Source organism: Cavia porcellus, unplaced genomic scaffold, assembly GCF_034190915.1.
Source record: "Cavia porcellus strain 051 isolate PalLab524CR breed Dunkin Hartley unplaced genomic scaffold, mCavPor4.1 scaffold_2, whole genome shotgun sequence".
NCBI classification, from domain to species: domain Eukaryota; kingdom Metazoa; phylum Chordata; class Mammalia; order Rodentia; family Caviidae; genus Cavia; species Cavia porcellus.
In genome coordinates, this window is record NW_026947485.1 from 30,993,189 (window position 1) to 31,009,392 (window position 16,204).

Here is a 16,204-nt window from a genome sequence, read left to right on the forward strand (position 1 = left end):
CTCATTGCTGAGACAAAATATTTGACGGCCAAAATGAAGTAAGGAAAGGATTATTTAGCTCAGTTTGTGGAGGTTTCAGTCCATAATCAGCTGGCTCCAATGCAGGGTGGCAAGGCACAGGGGCAACTGTTTATTGCACCCCCAAGCGACAAGAGCATAAAGGGAAAAGCAGGCCTCTTTCCCTCCCTTACGTTGTATGTGGGTTACAGTCACTGGCAGCACTCACACTGTCACTCTCAGCACTAGACAATGAGCAAATCACAAATGCTAGACTCAGCCATCTTTGAAAGGCCCTTCCCCCACCCCATGATCATATGAGGCTTTGGGGGAATATTTAAACACAAACCATAACAGTCCCAAAATGACAAAAGTTGACCTAACAGAAGCATTTGCCTCTTACCTGGGTAGTTATGTCAAGAAGAAATCAGGGGCTGGAGATTTAGTTCAGCGGCATAACCACCTGCCTTGCAAGCAAGCAGTCATGAGTTCGATCCCCGGTACCGATGAAAAGGAAAAGGAAAAAAACAAAAACAAAAACAAAGACAAAAAAAAAAAAGAAGAAGAAGAAATCAACTAGACTGATGCTACAGGTATCTTCTAAACCCCACCACTGGTTAATGATGTCCTAAGAATAAAACTATGTTCATTTTCCTAACAAGCACATTCATTGATTTTGACTGGTAAGTGCTTGATGAGGAATTTGAAAACAACATGGGCACTGGGAAAATATTCTCTGTTGTATCCTTTCCATAACATAGAGATAGTTTTTGACTTACAGCAGTTCACCTTAGTATTTTTCCACTGGTTCAAAAACACTATGCATTCTATAGAAACCATGCGTCAGATTTTAAACTTTGATCTTTCCCCAGGCTATCAATATGCAGTACAGTACTCTTTTTATGCAGGGCAGCAGCAGTGAACTGCATCTCACAGGCAGCCACATGATCACAAGGTTAAGCAACTGACACTCTACAGTGCGAGCAGGTTAAGCACATTAAATGCGTTTTCAATTTACAGCATTCTCAGCTTACAGTGGGTTTATCCAGCCATAGTCCCATCCTTAGCTGAGGAACATCTCTACTTAAATAGCAGCTAGCATTATAGACATCTGAATTCTATTTAAGATCAAAGTAGTAAAGAACAGTAGACTAGGAAAAGATGATACATGCAGAGGACTTATCATCTTGTGTATGAAACCTGGCCCAAAATTATCAAAGAGAAGTTTACTATTACTTCTCATAGTAGATTAATATAGTAGCAATTATCCATGTCGTCAGCATCCAAAATCCTGGAATGGAACATTTTTATCTTGTGATATAGTCTTTAAATTAAAAATTAAATATTTAAAACATTTTAAAATATCAGTCAGAATTTTTAAAACATCAGGTGATAGAAGAGAGACTCAAAAAAATGAACACACTCTCATTTCCATCCACGTTCCCTCTGTTTTTCTAATATTCCATGCAAAAAAAAAAACAAATAGAAACAAAGCTTTTGTAAATAAGAAGAGGAAGAAGGATGGAAGGAAGAGAAGGAGAATGGGGAAAAATCAAGTTATATCATGTACCAGTACAAATTCCCTATAATGAATGTGATCATTATGCATATTAAAAAGCTTAAAAATAAAAACACAAAGGGAGGCAATGTTGGGCACCCAGATTGAATTTCAAATTATTGAATAAAATTAACAACAGCACTTAGATGTGTACTCTTATTGGAACCTGATTTTAAAACATTTTTTCTTAGGGGAAACAATTGGGGTTGGTTGTAGAAGAGTATAAAATTTTTTTCTTCATTTGTTTACACGTTGAATTTAGTGCTTTTAACTCCCACATCCAAAGCTGCTAAATAGTACAAAACAATTCAGCTCTTTAAAAAATTAGTAATACCACCTATAATAAATGCTATGCCGTCATAATAAGTCAAATATTTGACTATTGACAATTGTTCTTTTTGCCAAAGAATACAGTATGTCATGTCCCCCCAAGGAAACAATATGATTTACTTCTTATAGCGATCAACAATTGGAAACAAATTAAAGGATAATTATGAGGGCAAAAAAGAGAAAAGGAAAAAAGCAGGGCTTGAAATGGTATAAGAAAAATAATCCACCTTCTACTTAAGAAGAGATTCCCACTTGGAAGAGATTCTTACTTAGTCACAGCACTTAAACCAGAACCAAGTGGCAAACTAACTAATGCACTCATGTTGCAGATTTCTTCAATCCACACCCAGTGTACCAATATGCAGGTGCCTTGCAGAAATAATCTTGAGTGTGGAAGGGCCTACTCTGGACTTTAACCTTGCTGGCTCTGCACACCCAGCTGTGCTCTTTCAACATCAGGCCTCTCTGAGAGTCAGGCTGGGTACTGGGTGTTGGTTAGAATGTGTCACAGAAATGGAAAAACAACTCCCTATTGCTAGAACTGCCATCACTATTTCCACTTGGGTTAGTGGCTGACACATTTGGTTAACCATTTTGTTAGCCTCTGGTTAACCGTGCATGGTTTGAAAGCCTTGCAGAAGTGGGCAGATTTCTAAATATAATGTTATTCATGTTAAAAAAAAAAAAAACAACCCCACAGAATGTGATTTCTTCCTTATCTACCACATCAAACTCAGACTGGTTGCTGGCCTATGGTGAAAGGAAGAAACCACTTGCTAATACTTCTGGGGGGATTAATTTATCTAGAAATCTAGGGTGGAGTAGACAAGGCTCCAAAAAAGGGAATTGAGCTTGTTTTGAATTTAGAATATTTTGACTCAATCTTAATTCACTTCTCTCTTAACAATGACTCTGCCTTATCACTGTATTTGAATAAATACCAAAGCCCTCCAGTGGAGCACACTGTTTACCCTCCAGTACAGCTGATTTGCTTCTTTGTGCCTGGCCTTCATTCCAGGTCTGCTTGCCTTCCTCTGTACTTCCTTCTTGCTTTCTCCATCATCCATCTTTCTTTCCTACCAAGTCAAGTAGGCTGCACCACAAGGGGGTTCACTTTCCTATGCTTTTCTGATTTCCAAGCAAGTGATACAACATTTTTGCACAGGAATTTTCTTCTCCAAAAGGTATGGATTGATCATTATCACTTCATAGGCTGAGGTGTTGGAACAACAAATTTACAATGGCTAATTTAACCCTAAGGGACAAGTGGAGGCTTGGGATTATCAGTATCATCCTTTTGAGATTCCTCATTAACTCTTCAGAGATGGGCCATCCTCTCCCACCCACTAAGACTACACTAGGACCACTAAAATTAAAAAACCTTCAGGGCAAGATCCTTCTTAGCATGGGATCATCTTCATCTTCTTGAGTCATCCCAGGATTATCCATTGCCCGGGGTGTCATCAACTTCTGAGTCTGCCAGCCCCTCCTGTCATTGCATACACCCCAATAAATAGTGGCTGGCTTGGGGTGTCTTTGCCTCTGCCCGTCCTGAGGCACTGACCTTCCAGACACCTTTCATGAATTACTAAATTTGTTTCTGTTTCTTATTTCATCCTTTTACCATATTCCTTACACAAGCACTTGAGGATCTTGGCCAGATCCCTGGCACTGACTATCTGCAAAGAGATTTAGCTTCTTGGAATGAAGATAGCAACGTGGGGCAAACTAGTACAATATATTACTGTCAGTCTACTGTCAGGTGCTTAAAAGAAATGTGAAGTCAGAAATGAAATCTTTTGAGCTGGGAAAGAAGACAGATCATGAAAATGATATCTTTACCTTGTTAAGAGATACTTCTTTGAGAGGCCATTTTCAATTAATAAATCAACCAGAAAGCTTTCTGTTTGGCATTTTTAGAATGGTACTCAGTCATGACAGTGTGATTTAAAGAGATAGTTTCACACTCCCAACCCACCCACCTCTCTACCCCCATTACTTGTGTTGTAGGCAGTAAAATAGTAAATCTAGAGTTCTGGTTCAATGAATTGTACACCATAGAAACAACAGAAGTGGAGAGGTAAGAAAATCCCTTCATAAGGGCCTGTGAGGCCAGTGTTAAAAACATGCCAAGTAATTAGGGACTATTCAATATTTTCCAATACTCGGTCATTAATGGGATTTTAAAGAGACAGAAGAGAATGACATGATTTGGATATTTCTTCCTGGGAATAATGCAAAAGCTCTGCTTAAGCATAGCTGTCTGCTGAAGTGGTCACACCCTTCATAAACTATGAATGAATCCTTTTTGAAATACTTTAAATGTATCCAGGTGGTGGGGGAGGCTTTGTGTTTTGTTTTGGCTTCCCCACACATACCTGTGTTCTCCCTGGTGAGGTTTGCCTAGAACCCTGAAGACTACTTAATGCTACCATCGTCACTTTGTTAGTGATGAGCAGCCTTCATCTGGAGCCTCTAGGTGGTTTCTACAGGCACTCAGGGAGACCAATGTTTACAAGCAGTTTCATGGATTCTCAGTATGCTTAGAGCCCAGAGGCTAATGATAAATGTGTAATTCATGTCATCAAATGACTGCTCAGTTAAGACCCCTATAACCAAAACTATGAACAGAGAAATTCAGAATTTTGACAGATTAATGAAACCATTACAGTTGGTTTGGCTACTTTCTAGTGGTCTTGGGCCAGTAATATTCTTAATGTCCAAAAAGTTAAACAGATAACTTAGGGTTAGTTGTTCTCTGTCTTCCTCTCGTTCTCCTTCTCACATTCATGGAGAGTAGGGAAACAAGCTGTACTGGACCAGAACAGACCGTGTTAGATGGCTTCAGAGATGGCAATAGATGCCAAGTGACAAGACACCATACTTCTATAAAATCACTTAGCCCACAGTCAGAGAGAAACACCTGGAGACCTCTCACTGCAGTGAGTCCCAGGAACCCTTGACCAGAATACCTAATATCTCCAAGAGTGTCTGTGTCACACAACTGGTATGAAACCAAAAGATGACAATATAGTGCATCTGCTGTGGACAACTCTCTCGTGGGATGGATGAAGGTAGAGTCAGAGATAGTTCCTTCTCCAGTCTCTGATGAGCCTCATGGTCAAGCTTTCAGACTAAGTTTGGACCTCAGAGTGATTGAGGTGCCCTTTAAGGACAGAACTAAGGGCAGTGCCCATTAACACAGCCATGCTCGCAAGGATGTGAGGAAGAGTCAGAAAACAGGGCAATATGGCGGCAGCTGGTTGTGTTACCCAGACAGCACACTGCCAAGTTCTGTACCTCCAGCATCAGGCACTATAGCGGGATTGTTCTCAAGGTGGTCACAAGCACACACTCAAGCACTGCTGTACATTAAAAATGGTAAAATTTATGTATTTGATGTTGTTCTCTGACCATTTTGCATCAGATTATGGGAACTTGAGCAGTGAAGAGAAATTCTGTCACCATTAATTGCACTGCTTTTAGCCAAGTAATTAGGTCACTCGCTCAGGAAAGGCCCTGAGATGCACATGTGGAGTGAAGTTTGCTGTGGGAACTTGAACTCTGAATTTCCTGACTTCTGTGCAATTAAAGTCTTGAACTCAGTGCTGCATTAGCATAGATTTTTTCCATAGTGAGTTATAAATGCATAGTTCTGTGCTTCATGTGTATTTTTCTAACATATGTTATCCCTATGTTTCTGATTAAATGCTCATCCAAAATAAAATAACAAGGGATTGCTTTTTTCCAATAGAATTTTCTTCTTCTATAAAAGCTGGAAATAAGCCCTCACCTAAGATTACCCAGGTCTGTAGGCACTGGACTTTTAGGGGTTAGTAGTGTGTGCTAGCAAGACAGAGAGCATTATTCTCCCTGAAGTTGCCATCAGAAACAGTTCTTTCTGTGGGTAAAACTATAAGCGAGTGCCTTGAATATATTACATGGTTAGATGCTACCTCCAGGAAACTTAGACAGCAAGCAGGCAGGCAAACACTTATTCTATGTCCACTGTATATTCAGCCCTCTAAAGGTAAAGCAGTATATATCTTCGAACCCCAGATTAGTACCTGAGATCCTTTCATCATGCTTAAGAAGTTCAGTGGCTTGAGAGGAACATACCTATAATATTGCATCTGAGGCTGGGGTTGTTGATACAATGAGAAAATGAGTTCTCAAAAAGGCACTTTAAAGCTTAGCAGGTGTCCCCTGGTCCCTTCCCTGTATATTGCTTGATAGCCCCTATCGTGGACATGCACCCAGATACATACACACCACCGCCGCCGCCGCCGCCGCCGCCGCCGCCATCAAAAATTGAACCAAATAGATGAATCCATTAATCTGATTTTTAAAATAATGAATAATCTGTAGAAATGGAAAACACATGAATACAAGGATGTTCATCACAGTGTTGCTGGAAAGAAAAAAATAAAATCAGCATGCATACCCAACAGCTGAAAATCAGGATACTCCCAGCTGGGATACAGAAAAATCCAGCACCTATTTGGTGTGATGTTGACATTTTGGATTTGGATAGGGGCAGTGGATGAAGAGAACATGGGCTTTTACAAGTCATAATCTTTACAAAGAACAGGATTGTTGTTCTGATGCATTAAATTCTCTAATCCAGTTGTATGAATGTAGTTGAAAAACCACATCAGTTGTTTTGATGATTCCATAGTGATACTTTATAAAGTCAAATAAAATCCCTGCATCCTTCTCTTAATCTTCCTTAAGCTATTTTAGACAGTAGATTCTTTTTTTGTTGTTGTTTTGTTTCTGTTAACCAACCATAAGGTGTTGTTAGAGTGATTCCTCTTGAATTTCTTTCATTAGGCAGATCTTGTGAATATTAATTCATTACCCATTGCCTGCTAGCTTTGTAAACCATTGATAACTAAGACATCTTCATTTTCTCCTTATTTCTAAGACAGATAAAAGATCATTCAGTTATAAGGGAAGGAGGGGGCTAGTGTCTTACAAAGAAGACAAAGGGTTAATCACTGAGTTCTAAGAAAAATATCCTTTTGACTTTAATTGTTTCATAATACAATGTTTCATTTAAAGTATCACTGTAATGTGTATTAATAATTCTCAGATGAAGTCAAGAGTTTCTATTAGTGTCCTGTTAGAAGAAAGTTCTTATTTTGATTTTTAATTATTTTTGTACAGCTGTGAATCAAACCCAGGACCTTACATGTACTGGGCAAGTAGTCTGTGTTGAGCTACATCCCTAGCCTTTTGCTTTATTTTTAAAGATAATTTTTAAATTGAGGTAAATTACACATAATAAAAAATTAACTATTTTGAAGCACGCATTTCAGTGGCACCTAATGCACTCAACATGTTGCGTAACCAGTCACACTGTATCTGGTTCCAAAATATTTTTGTCACCTCAAAGGAAAGTGGAGACGGGTGTGGTGGCATATGCTTATGATTACAGCACTTAGGAGGCCGAGACAGAAAAATCACCAGTTCAAGACTGGTTCTACTGTCTGGGCTACATAGGAAGACCCTGTTTCAGAAAAAAGAAAGCAAATATATATATATATATTTGCTTATACATATATATCTAGATATATAATATATATATTTTTACTTATATTATATATATGTGTATATATATATATACACATATATGTGAGCCTTCAATTTATTCAGTTTATTTACAAATGTATATATGATTCAGCAGTCAACGCTTCCATCCAGCTCCTGGCACTGTTACTCTGTTTTCTGTCTCCAAGACTTTACCTATTCTAGATATTTCTTATAAATGGAATCATGCATACTGTGACCTTTTGTGATTCTTTCTTTTATTTGGCATACTGTCTTTGAGATTTAGCATATTCTAGCACATATCAATACTTCATTCCTTTTTTGTGAATGAATAAAATTCCATTGTTCTTTACTCTGAATTTTAAAAATCTAATGTAAAACAAAACTATTTTAGTACTAAGAGAAAAAATAGCTGTTGTTTTCTTGTCATCAAAATCTGGTGTTAACCCCATGCATGCCCATCCACAAACCAACTCCACTGCATTCTACTAATATTCTGCATGTCCTTAACGGTTTCACGGTTTCCTATTACACAAATCCATGTCATATAGGAGGAATCTAAAGACATCTCACTCCATACTGTCTGTATTCTTTTTCTAAAGCTCTCTGCAACAATGACTTGCCATTCCCTTTTTTGCTATCCGTACAGCTTCCTTGAACCACTTGGCAGGCATCAGCTTCTAGCCTTTCTCTGGTGGAATACAGAGCTAAGAATTCTGCCTTCCTTGGCTAAATAGATGAAGTCCCGTGTCTATGGGGTTTACTTAACTAGGGATTTAAAGCTGCCTTCTAGTAGAGCTAAGACTAGTTCTGCCTCTAAGAACAGCAGTTTGTTCTAAGAGTCACTAAAATACACAGCTTCATAAATGCTCACCATTTTGTTGAATTATAAAGCTGCCAAGTGCAAGAGATGTAGGGAGTGATATCTAAAAGAAAATAATTCCACAAATATGAATTCATTACTGTCATTATTTGCATGGATAAATCGAAGGTTCACTCTTCCAGAACTGTAATTAACACACAATTCAGATGTTAATGTGAAAAAGGCTGATAAGGGAATGGCAAAGATTTGTCTGAGGTTAGTTTGGCTTTTTAAACGTCAACAAGCAATGCATCACTTAGGACCGATCAAAAACCCAGTTCCTTTCCTTGCTTACACTGGCACCACCAAAGTCCCAATTTTTTTAAGTAATGTTCTTATGTGTGAAATTTCCTTGAAATCATTTTTTAATGAACTAGAGTATTGATGTATAATATAATGTCTCTGTGATTTTTACTGATTAAATTATTTATAGTATCTTCAGAATTAGGGCTTTTTAATGGTGTAACATGAAAAATAATATGAATGTTATATATGGGTCTTATGGTCTCCACCCTCTCCTAGATCATCTCTCCTTTCAATCTGGTGAACTTCTTTGATATTTTATTACCAAACTAAAACTCAAGGCTGAAGAACACTGAAACTGGGCATTGACAGATTTGAATTACTTTAGGAAAAATTTAAAAGCAGCACTTTTCATTTTGTGATTAAAACAAGTATGATTTTAATTCATTATGTTAATGATCATCCTGAAATGCATTTGGTGTTTAAAACCCTGTGTGCTGTCCAGGTTATGCAGTGATTCTCACAGGGTGTCCTGAAGCCTGCTCCAGTGTGAATCTGAGCATTAAGACAATTCCTACCTTGGCAGTTTGTATAATGTCACAAGCCCAGCATGACACTGTCCTCTATTTCTACAGCTTAAGTTCAGAAGCAATTGTAATCTAAACCTGACATTTATAGTTATGAAATTCAGTGGATAAAATCAGGTTTTTTTAGTTTTCTTAAAGCTCAGACATAATCTCAGAAATCCTTGATATGTAAGCAATTCAATAACCATTGAGTTTAAAACCACATATCTAGGGAAAATTTTGGTCTCATAACATTGATCTTCTGGGCTATTTGCAATACCTCTAGTCTATAAATCTCCAAAATTTTGCAAATTTCATAGTTTTTCAGTTACATTTTCCTGTGTTGCAAAAATATGCAAATATGTTTTTAGGTCCAATAGTCTTTTAAAATATAAAGCACTCCAAGTTAGATATAAGTGGGTCTGAATTCTTGATAAAATATTAAATGTTTGATTTTACATATCAAGTTTATTAATACATTGTATGGGGAAAGCCTATGTTGACCACTTCTGTGTTCCCCCAGCCATATTTGGGGACAATTGAGGGAAGAAAAAAAATTACGTTTCATTGCAATGCCTTTAGGAGCTCATTGGTGCCCATTGTTTTGCATTAGACAGGAAACAGGAATAAAGCTTTTGCCATATATGTGTACAGACAGCTTCTCGCTTGTGGTTAACTATGAAACACTACATTTTGATATTACCCAACAGCCGTTTATAATTAAAACCTTTCTAGAAAGAATGTTCCACCCTTCACCATCTCCCACCCAATTGAATTTCAAATAATGTTTAATAATTCAGCTTGGCTTTCAGAGTCTATAAAGCACAAGCAATTTGCCTTGAGGAAGACAGAGAAAAAAAGTTTTAACAGTCCCGCAAATGTTTCTAATTGGCATGAGTGAGTTGTTAATGGGAGAGAAATTGCCTGAGGTGAGTGTGGGTGGGTGTGTTGTGTGTGTGCTCATGTAGCCACACATGTGTAAATGGCTATACCAGGCAGTAATGACGTGTGTGTGTGTGTGTGTGTGTGTGTGTACACCTGGGATTCACAGTACCTGCTCAAATGCAAAGCCCAGCTATGTGTGTAATGGAAGAGGTGCCAGGTAGCGCCACTGTGGCAATGGCCATGCTGAGAGGGATGAAGTCCACAGCTGGTCTCTCACCGGGACTCAGATCCAAGCAGTGGGTCCAGCCTCCCACCAGGAACAGAGAGCCAGGAGCTGGTAAATACACAGACTGAAGGAAAATGAGCCCTAATGACTGAAACCAGCTGTGTGTCAGGCTCCTCCAGTCTCTGCAGATTCACTCTCTCAAATAAGTGGTGGTGACAGGAAAAAAATGGAAAGTGAACAGAATCACTTTGTGTTTCTTACAGTCTCATCTCAGTCATAGTCCTGGATTTTTAGAGCTAAAAAATACTGTCTATTCATTAATTTGCCTCCCTTCCTTGTGTTTGCGTGGCATTAGGCAGAATGTTATTTAAAACAACACACAGTTCAGCTTACAAAAGAAAAATCATCCTGCAAAATGTAGCTTGGACTCATTCCTCAGTCATTCATTTATCATCCCCAAGCAGTGGGCTACAAACATCTATATTTGGTATATTTTAATGATTTACAGTGCAGTTGCTCTTGTTGGCACCAGCATATAAGGACACAGCAGATTCTCAGACTTTTAGAAGTGTCCCACACTGTTTGAAAATGACATGGAGAACATTAACTATGGCATGTGCAGAGCAGCCTGATAATCATTTACCTGTACTGCTTTCCTTCAGACATGACGAAGGCTGATCCTTGGAGGGTAAATACGAGTTTGAAGTTTCCTACCCTGAAGTCTTTGGGGAAGGGCTTGAAGTCTTCATTTCCACACTGAAGAGCGTGGTTTTTTCCTCTCTACTACTTTTAAAACACAAACTTCAGTGTTTTTTCATTTTGTGCTGATAGTGCAGATAATAATGTGCCTAGTGCGGTGCCTGGCACATAGTCAGAGCCCAATAAATATTTGTTGGGTGAATAAATAGTTAAATGGAATGTTATTAGCATTGCGAGTGTTATTGCCTTGGCATGAAACATGCAAGAACAGACTTGAAGCAATCAAGTAATTTCCCTTAACAGTACAAGCTAATTATTTGGGAGATGAAGATCTGGTGCATAGTATTTATTTGTTAGGCTTCATTTGCTCCTAATTAAAGGTGGAAAATTGTTTGTAACACTGAAGTGACACCACAATGACCCACTCCTAAACAGCTTTTTGATTTTCCATGCCTCATTTTTGGGGAAAATGTATCAAGATAAAGTTAATGTGCATTCTTCTTATTTATTTATGCTTTTTAAACCATCATTTTCTAGAGAGCAGGCCATGAGTAGAATGGGGAACTCTTTGAAGCAGTGCTTCTGCCTATGTAACTTCTGTGGCTGATTCTGCTAAACTTGTTTGAGTCGTGAAATCATCCTCCTGTACCAGTTTCACCTGCATGATCCCATAATCCAAGATGAAAACATTACAGCCTTGACATAAGCCTCAGAAAATTTCATTCATTCATTCAACTTATTCATTCATATTTTTATTCATCCATTCATTCCAAAAGTATTCATTTCATGTCTAGTACGTATCTAGCTCTATGCTAAAGCTATAAAACTAACACTCAACAAAATTCAAATGATTCATGTTTGCGTAAAGCTTATGATCTGGGATGATCCATGGGTATTAATGGAAGAATCATACTAAAACTCTTACTAATAACTAAAAATACTTTTTATAAGAATATGGTTCTTAATTGGTACCATATCATTCATAGGAATTGATTTAGACCAGGGAGAGTTTTACTAAGATGGGTCCTGAGCTCAGAGGTAGAGGCTGTCTGAAGAAAAAGAGCAGCCTAGATAAGAAAAGTTTCAAACACAAAGGCCCCGTGTCTGGAGGAAACATTACATTCCCTCCAGGGAATTGGCCCTAAAAGTAGGCCAGTGTGGCTGCAAGAAGAGATCAAGCAGTGATGGAAGGCAGGGCCTGGCCCTGCATCTACTACACAAAGGCTGCATGAAGGACTTTGATTTTCATGTGCCAAACATCACACAGACATTGCTGATCCACAGAGTTACAAAACAAGGAGGAGAAGAGATACTTGAACCTTATCATATCTGTGTTTTGGGGTAAGGGAAAATGTTAAAAATATGAGTTCTTGATAAACACAGGGAAATGAAGATGCTGATCCCTGGGTGGTCCTCTGCCGCTGGTGACTTCTGGGAAATTCTTTCCATCTACCCTCCCCTCTGCCAAACTTGAGACAGAGCATCCCGGGAGATCTACTCGTGGCTTGCCCGTTATTACTGTTCAGCCACACAACCCTACCTCACATCAACATTTTAGCTCCTTCTCTTTCTTTCTGTCTCTCCTTTTGATGGTGAGATGGTGGCTTTGCACAGATTATTACTGTTTCTGGCAAAGGGCACTGCTTTCGTACACCTTGTCTCCTGGGAAGAAGATAGGGTCTCACCCACCATGGCTTTGCCCCTCTTTCAGCTTTTGAGAGTTGTGCTGAAGACTAGGGACTTAATATTTAAAAAGCATAGAATGAGAAGTGACACATACGAAGGACTCAAGGCACTCATCAGTCTTAGCCAGCTATTTGTATTGATACAGAGCACAATATAAAACTACCTCTTATAAAAGGGATTTGTACAGATGTACCCTTGTAAATGCTAAGCCAGTGTCTGAAGGTGCATGTTGGTTACACGTGAGGAATGAGACTGGGGCTTATGGCGAGATGATTAGGCAGTAGATGATTGTTTTTCACTATGCAATTATATACTTTTATAACAATGAAATTAACAACAACGACAACAACAAAAAAGAGTTCTATAAAGTTCATCAATACTATCCAAGAAATCAAGAGATACATATCATTTCAACATAATATTTTTTATATCTTTTTCATCTGTAAGCTTGGAAACATCATTCAGAAAGTTTTTGTGGGTAAGGAAACATTCCTTTAACTTCAGTTTTAACTTGATTTTCATTTTTCTTGCTGTGCCGTAGTCAAAAAGAGTTTTAAAACTCATGCTTGCCCTGTTACAAAGTTACCCTGCTGGTCCTTTCACCTCTGCCTATGCACATGTGGAGCGGTCTGGAATGCTGCTCGCCCACCAGCATAAACCACCCCTTTGGCTCCTGTGTGGTTGACTTCATTGCATTCGCTGCTTAAATTATTATAATGAGCATTTTTATAAAAACAATGAAATCATTGCTAAAACGTGGAGGTGAGGAAAGTTAGTTCACATTTCTGTTTAGCAGTAAACATAACGCCAGCAGCTAATCTTTCCCAGGGTTCAGGAAGCTTAACTTCCTCGGTATTATCTTCAAAAAGGTCAGTAGTCGATGCTCCTGAAAGGGGAGGCGAGTGGGCAAAGTGCTTACTAGGTTAGCATACGAAAATGTTTTCCACGTTATCTATACGTACCGTGCCATCCCTCCCTTCGTCTTTTATTTTTTACAACTATAGGCTTCTTACGTTTAACTAAAGATTTTGATTAACTAAATTGGTATTTCTTAATAGTGTAATGGTTGAGAATCATTAGTGCTGTGCGGGGCTAGAGTTTGGTGTCTTTCATCATCATTTAAATGCAATTCTCTTCTCTCAGTGATTACACATTCACTATCATCAGTCAGATAAGAACACAAATCTGGAGAGAATTTGAGTCTCCTAGTAAATACTTCATGAAACCAATGTGAGTTTGCCAATTAGGGTATCATCTCTTCGTAGAATGCATTTCCAAGGAGTAAATGCATTAGACAGTACTTAGCACATCGTGCCCCTCAGGATTAGGATGATAATTGCCTGTATAGGAAAAAAAAAAAAAAAACAATCTTGAAGACACCAGATCGAAGCTCCTTACCACTGATCCTTTAGACTGGGGTTAGCAAACCGTGACCCATGAGCCAAACCTAGCCTGCTCCCTGCCTTTATTTAGCGCATGACTAAAAATGGTCTTTATGTTTTAAATGATGGAAGGAATTAAAAGTGGAGTAACATTTTGATGAAATTTATGTTTTGTGTCCCTCCATAAAGTTGCGCGGGAAAACGTCTTGTTCATTTACATGTTGTCTACAGCTGCTTTTGCCCTACTTCGGCTGAGCTCAGGAGTTGTGATAGAAACTGTAAGGCACAGGGTGGTAAAAATATTTACAGACTCTGGAGAAAACAGTTGCTGACTCCCGCTTTACATTCAGGTGTAAGTTATTTGTGTGTTTGTTTGCTTGTTAATGAATATTGTTTTGTGTTTAGAAATGCACACAGCCTGGTGCTGTGGCTGTCACAGAAAGTATGTAAGTGCAGTAACCTGTAGCATTTTACTTTCCTCACTTTTTGAAGTTAAAAAAAGAGGTGTGTGAAGAAATTTAGATTATCAGGAGGGGGCACACGAAGTATCATGGTAGCAAATGGAAAAGGCCTATGCATTGCCTCCATCAGTTATGGATTTCTAATGCTAATTTAAAGTCCTAAAATAATAATAATCATCTCACTGCATTCTAAGAAATCTAAGATTCTCCTGTGCATATGAGAAATCCTTTGAGAAAAATCTGTTATTCTTATAATCCTTACAAAACACAGCACCTAAGCAAATGCAAGCCATCCACTCAGTGGCATTATCATGTTGAATGATTATTGTATTGAATGATTGTCGTGTTGAGTATCACATTGAATGATTTGGTTTGGTTTACACTTACACTTGGCTATCCATTGAGTATGATGTATGATTGAATGGCAAGAAATACCTTTTAGTGGAATATTATTATTTAATGGAATATCACAGACACGCGCACACACACACACACACACACACACACACACTACTGGGTATTGAGCTCAGGGGAAACTGAGCAGCCTTTTAAAAGGCTCTCCAAAGCTTTTTATTTTATTTTTGTTTCATTTGAGACAGAGGCTCCCTGAATTGCACAGGTTAGGCTCACACCTGCAAACCAGGTTACCTGGGATTACAAGGAAGTGCTATCATGCCTGTCTTGATATCTAAATGTCAATAGGGAGTCTGATGCAGTTGCTGTGATGGTTCAGTGTTGACTGATACTGACCCTCCTCATCATAATAGATAAGAAAACATGAAATTGATATAAAATCTACCCCTCTATCTGTAGCTAATGCTAACAATAGTACTGTGACATAGTGTAGACCTGAGAATATTCCTCCTTTTGCTTTAAAATCCCTATCGTGTGCCTGAGTGACCTCACTTGTCCCCTATTGCTTTATTCTGTTTCAGAGGCTGAAAGCCGCGTTGACTCATCATCCTGCTGCCATGTCCAATGGGAACATGAACACCATGGGACACATGATGGAAATGATGGGCTCCCGGCAGGACCAGACGCCGCACCATCACATGCACTCACACCCACATCAGCACCAGACGCTGCCGCCCCACCACCCCTACCCGCACCAGCACCAGCACCCAGCACACCACCCTCACCCTCAGCCCCATCACCAGCAGAGCCACCCACATCATCACTCTCATTCCCACCTCCACGCACACCCGGCACATCACCAGACCTCGCCACACCCGCCCCTGCACACCGGCAGCCAAGCACAGGTAGACCTGCCCCCATCTGCTTCCCCTGTCTCATTCTTGCTAACTCTGCGAGCACAAAGGCGGGGTCACCTGCAGAAGCTTGTTTGATGACCTAGGGGTTCTATCTAACATTCTTGGAAGCTGAATTCTTTCTTACAAGGTGATCATTACCCAAAAGACATTATCAGATCATAATTTCTATAAACAATACAATAAATTTCATGTGTAGTCACTAGCGACAAATATAAACTCTGAGTTCCCCCACGTCTATATTCAGTGTTACAAAGTTAGTCCTAAAAGAGGTAATAACAATGTGAGGATTAGGAAGACTTTAAGTTAGTGATGCAAGATATGAAAAGAAATGAGATGAATAAGTTCGTTCCAACCCTGGTTCTTGGTCCTATGCTTTAAAACATACAGACTCAATTTTGACACTTGCATTGTGGAAGTTAAATTATGTTAAAATCTGAAGAGCAACAATCTGTGCAGACGAAAATGCTCAGTGATGGATGTTAGGG

The 16,204-nt window shown here is 38.9% G+C and overlaps 1 protein-coding gene across 2 annotated transcripts in view; it reads left to right on the forward strand.

The window, feature by feature from the left end:
* Positions 1-16,204, forward strand: part of Creb5 (cAMP responsive element binding protein 5) — a 397,557-nt gene that overhangs the window by 362,625 nt on the left and 18,728 nt on the right. For both annotated transcript variants that reach the window (XM_063239960.1, XM_063239966.1), the window contains one exon: positions 15,384-15,707. In XM_063239960.1, the coding sequence (XP_063096030.1) occupies positions 15,384-15,707 (324 nt within the window). The remainder of the gene's footprint in view (positions 1-15,383; positions 15,708-16,204) is intronic.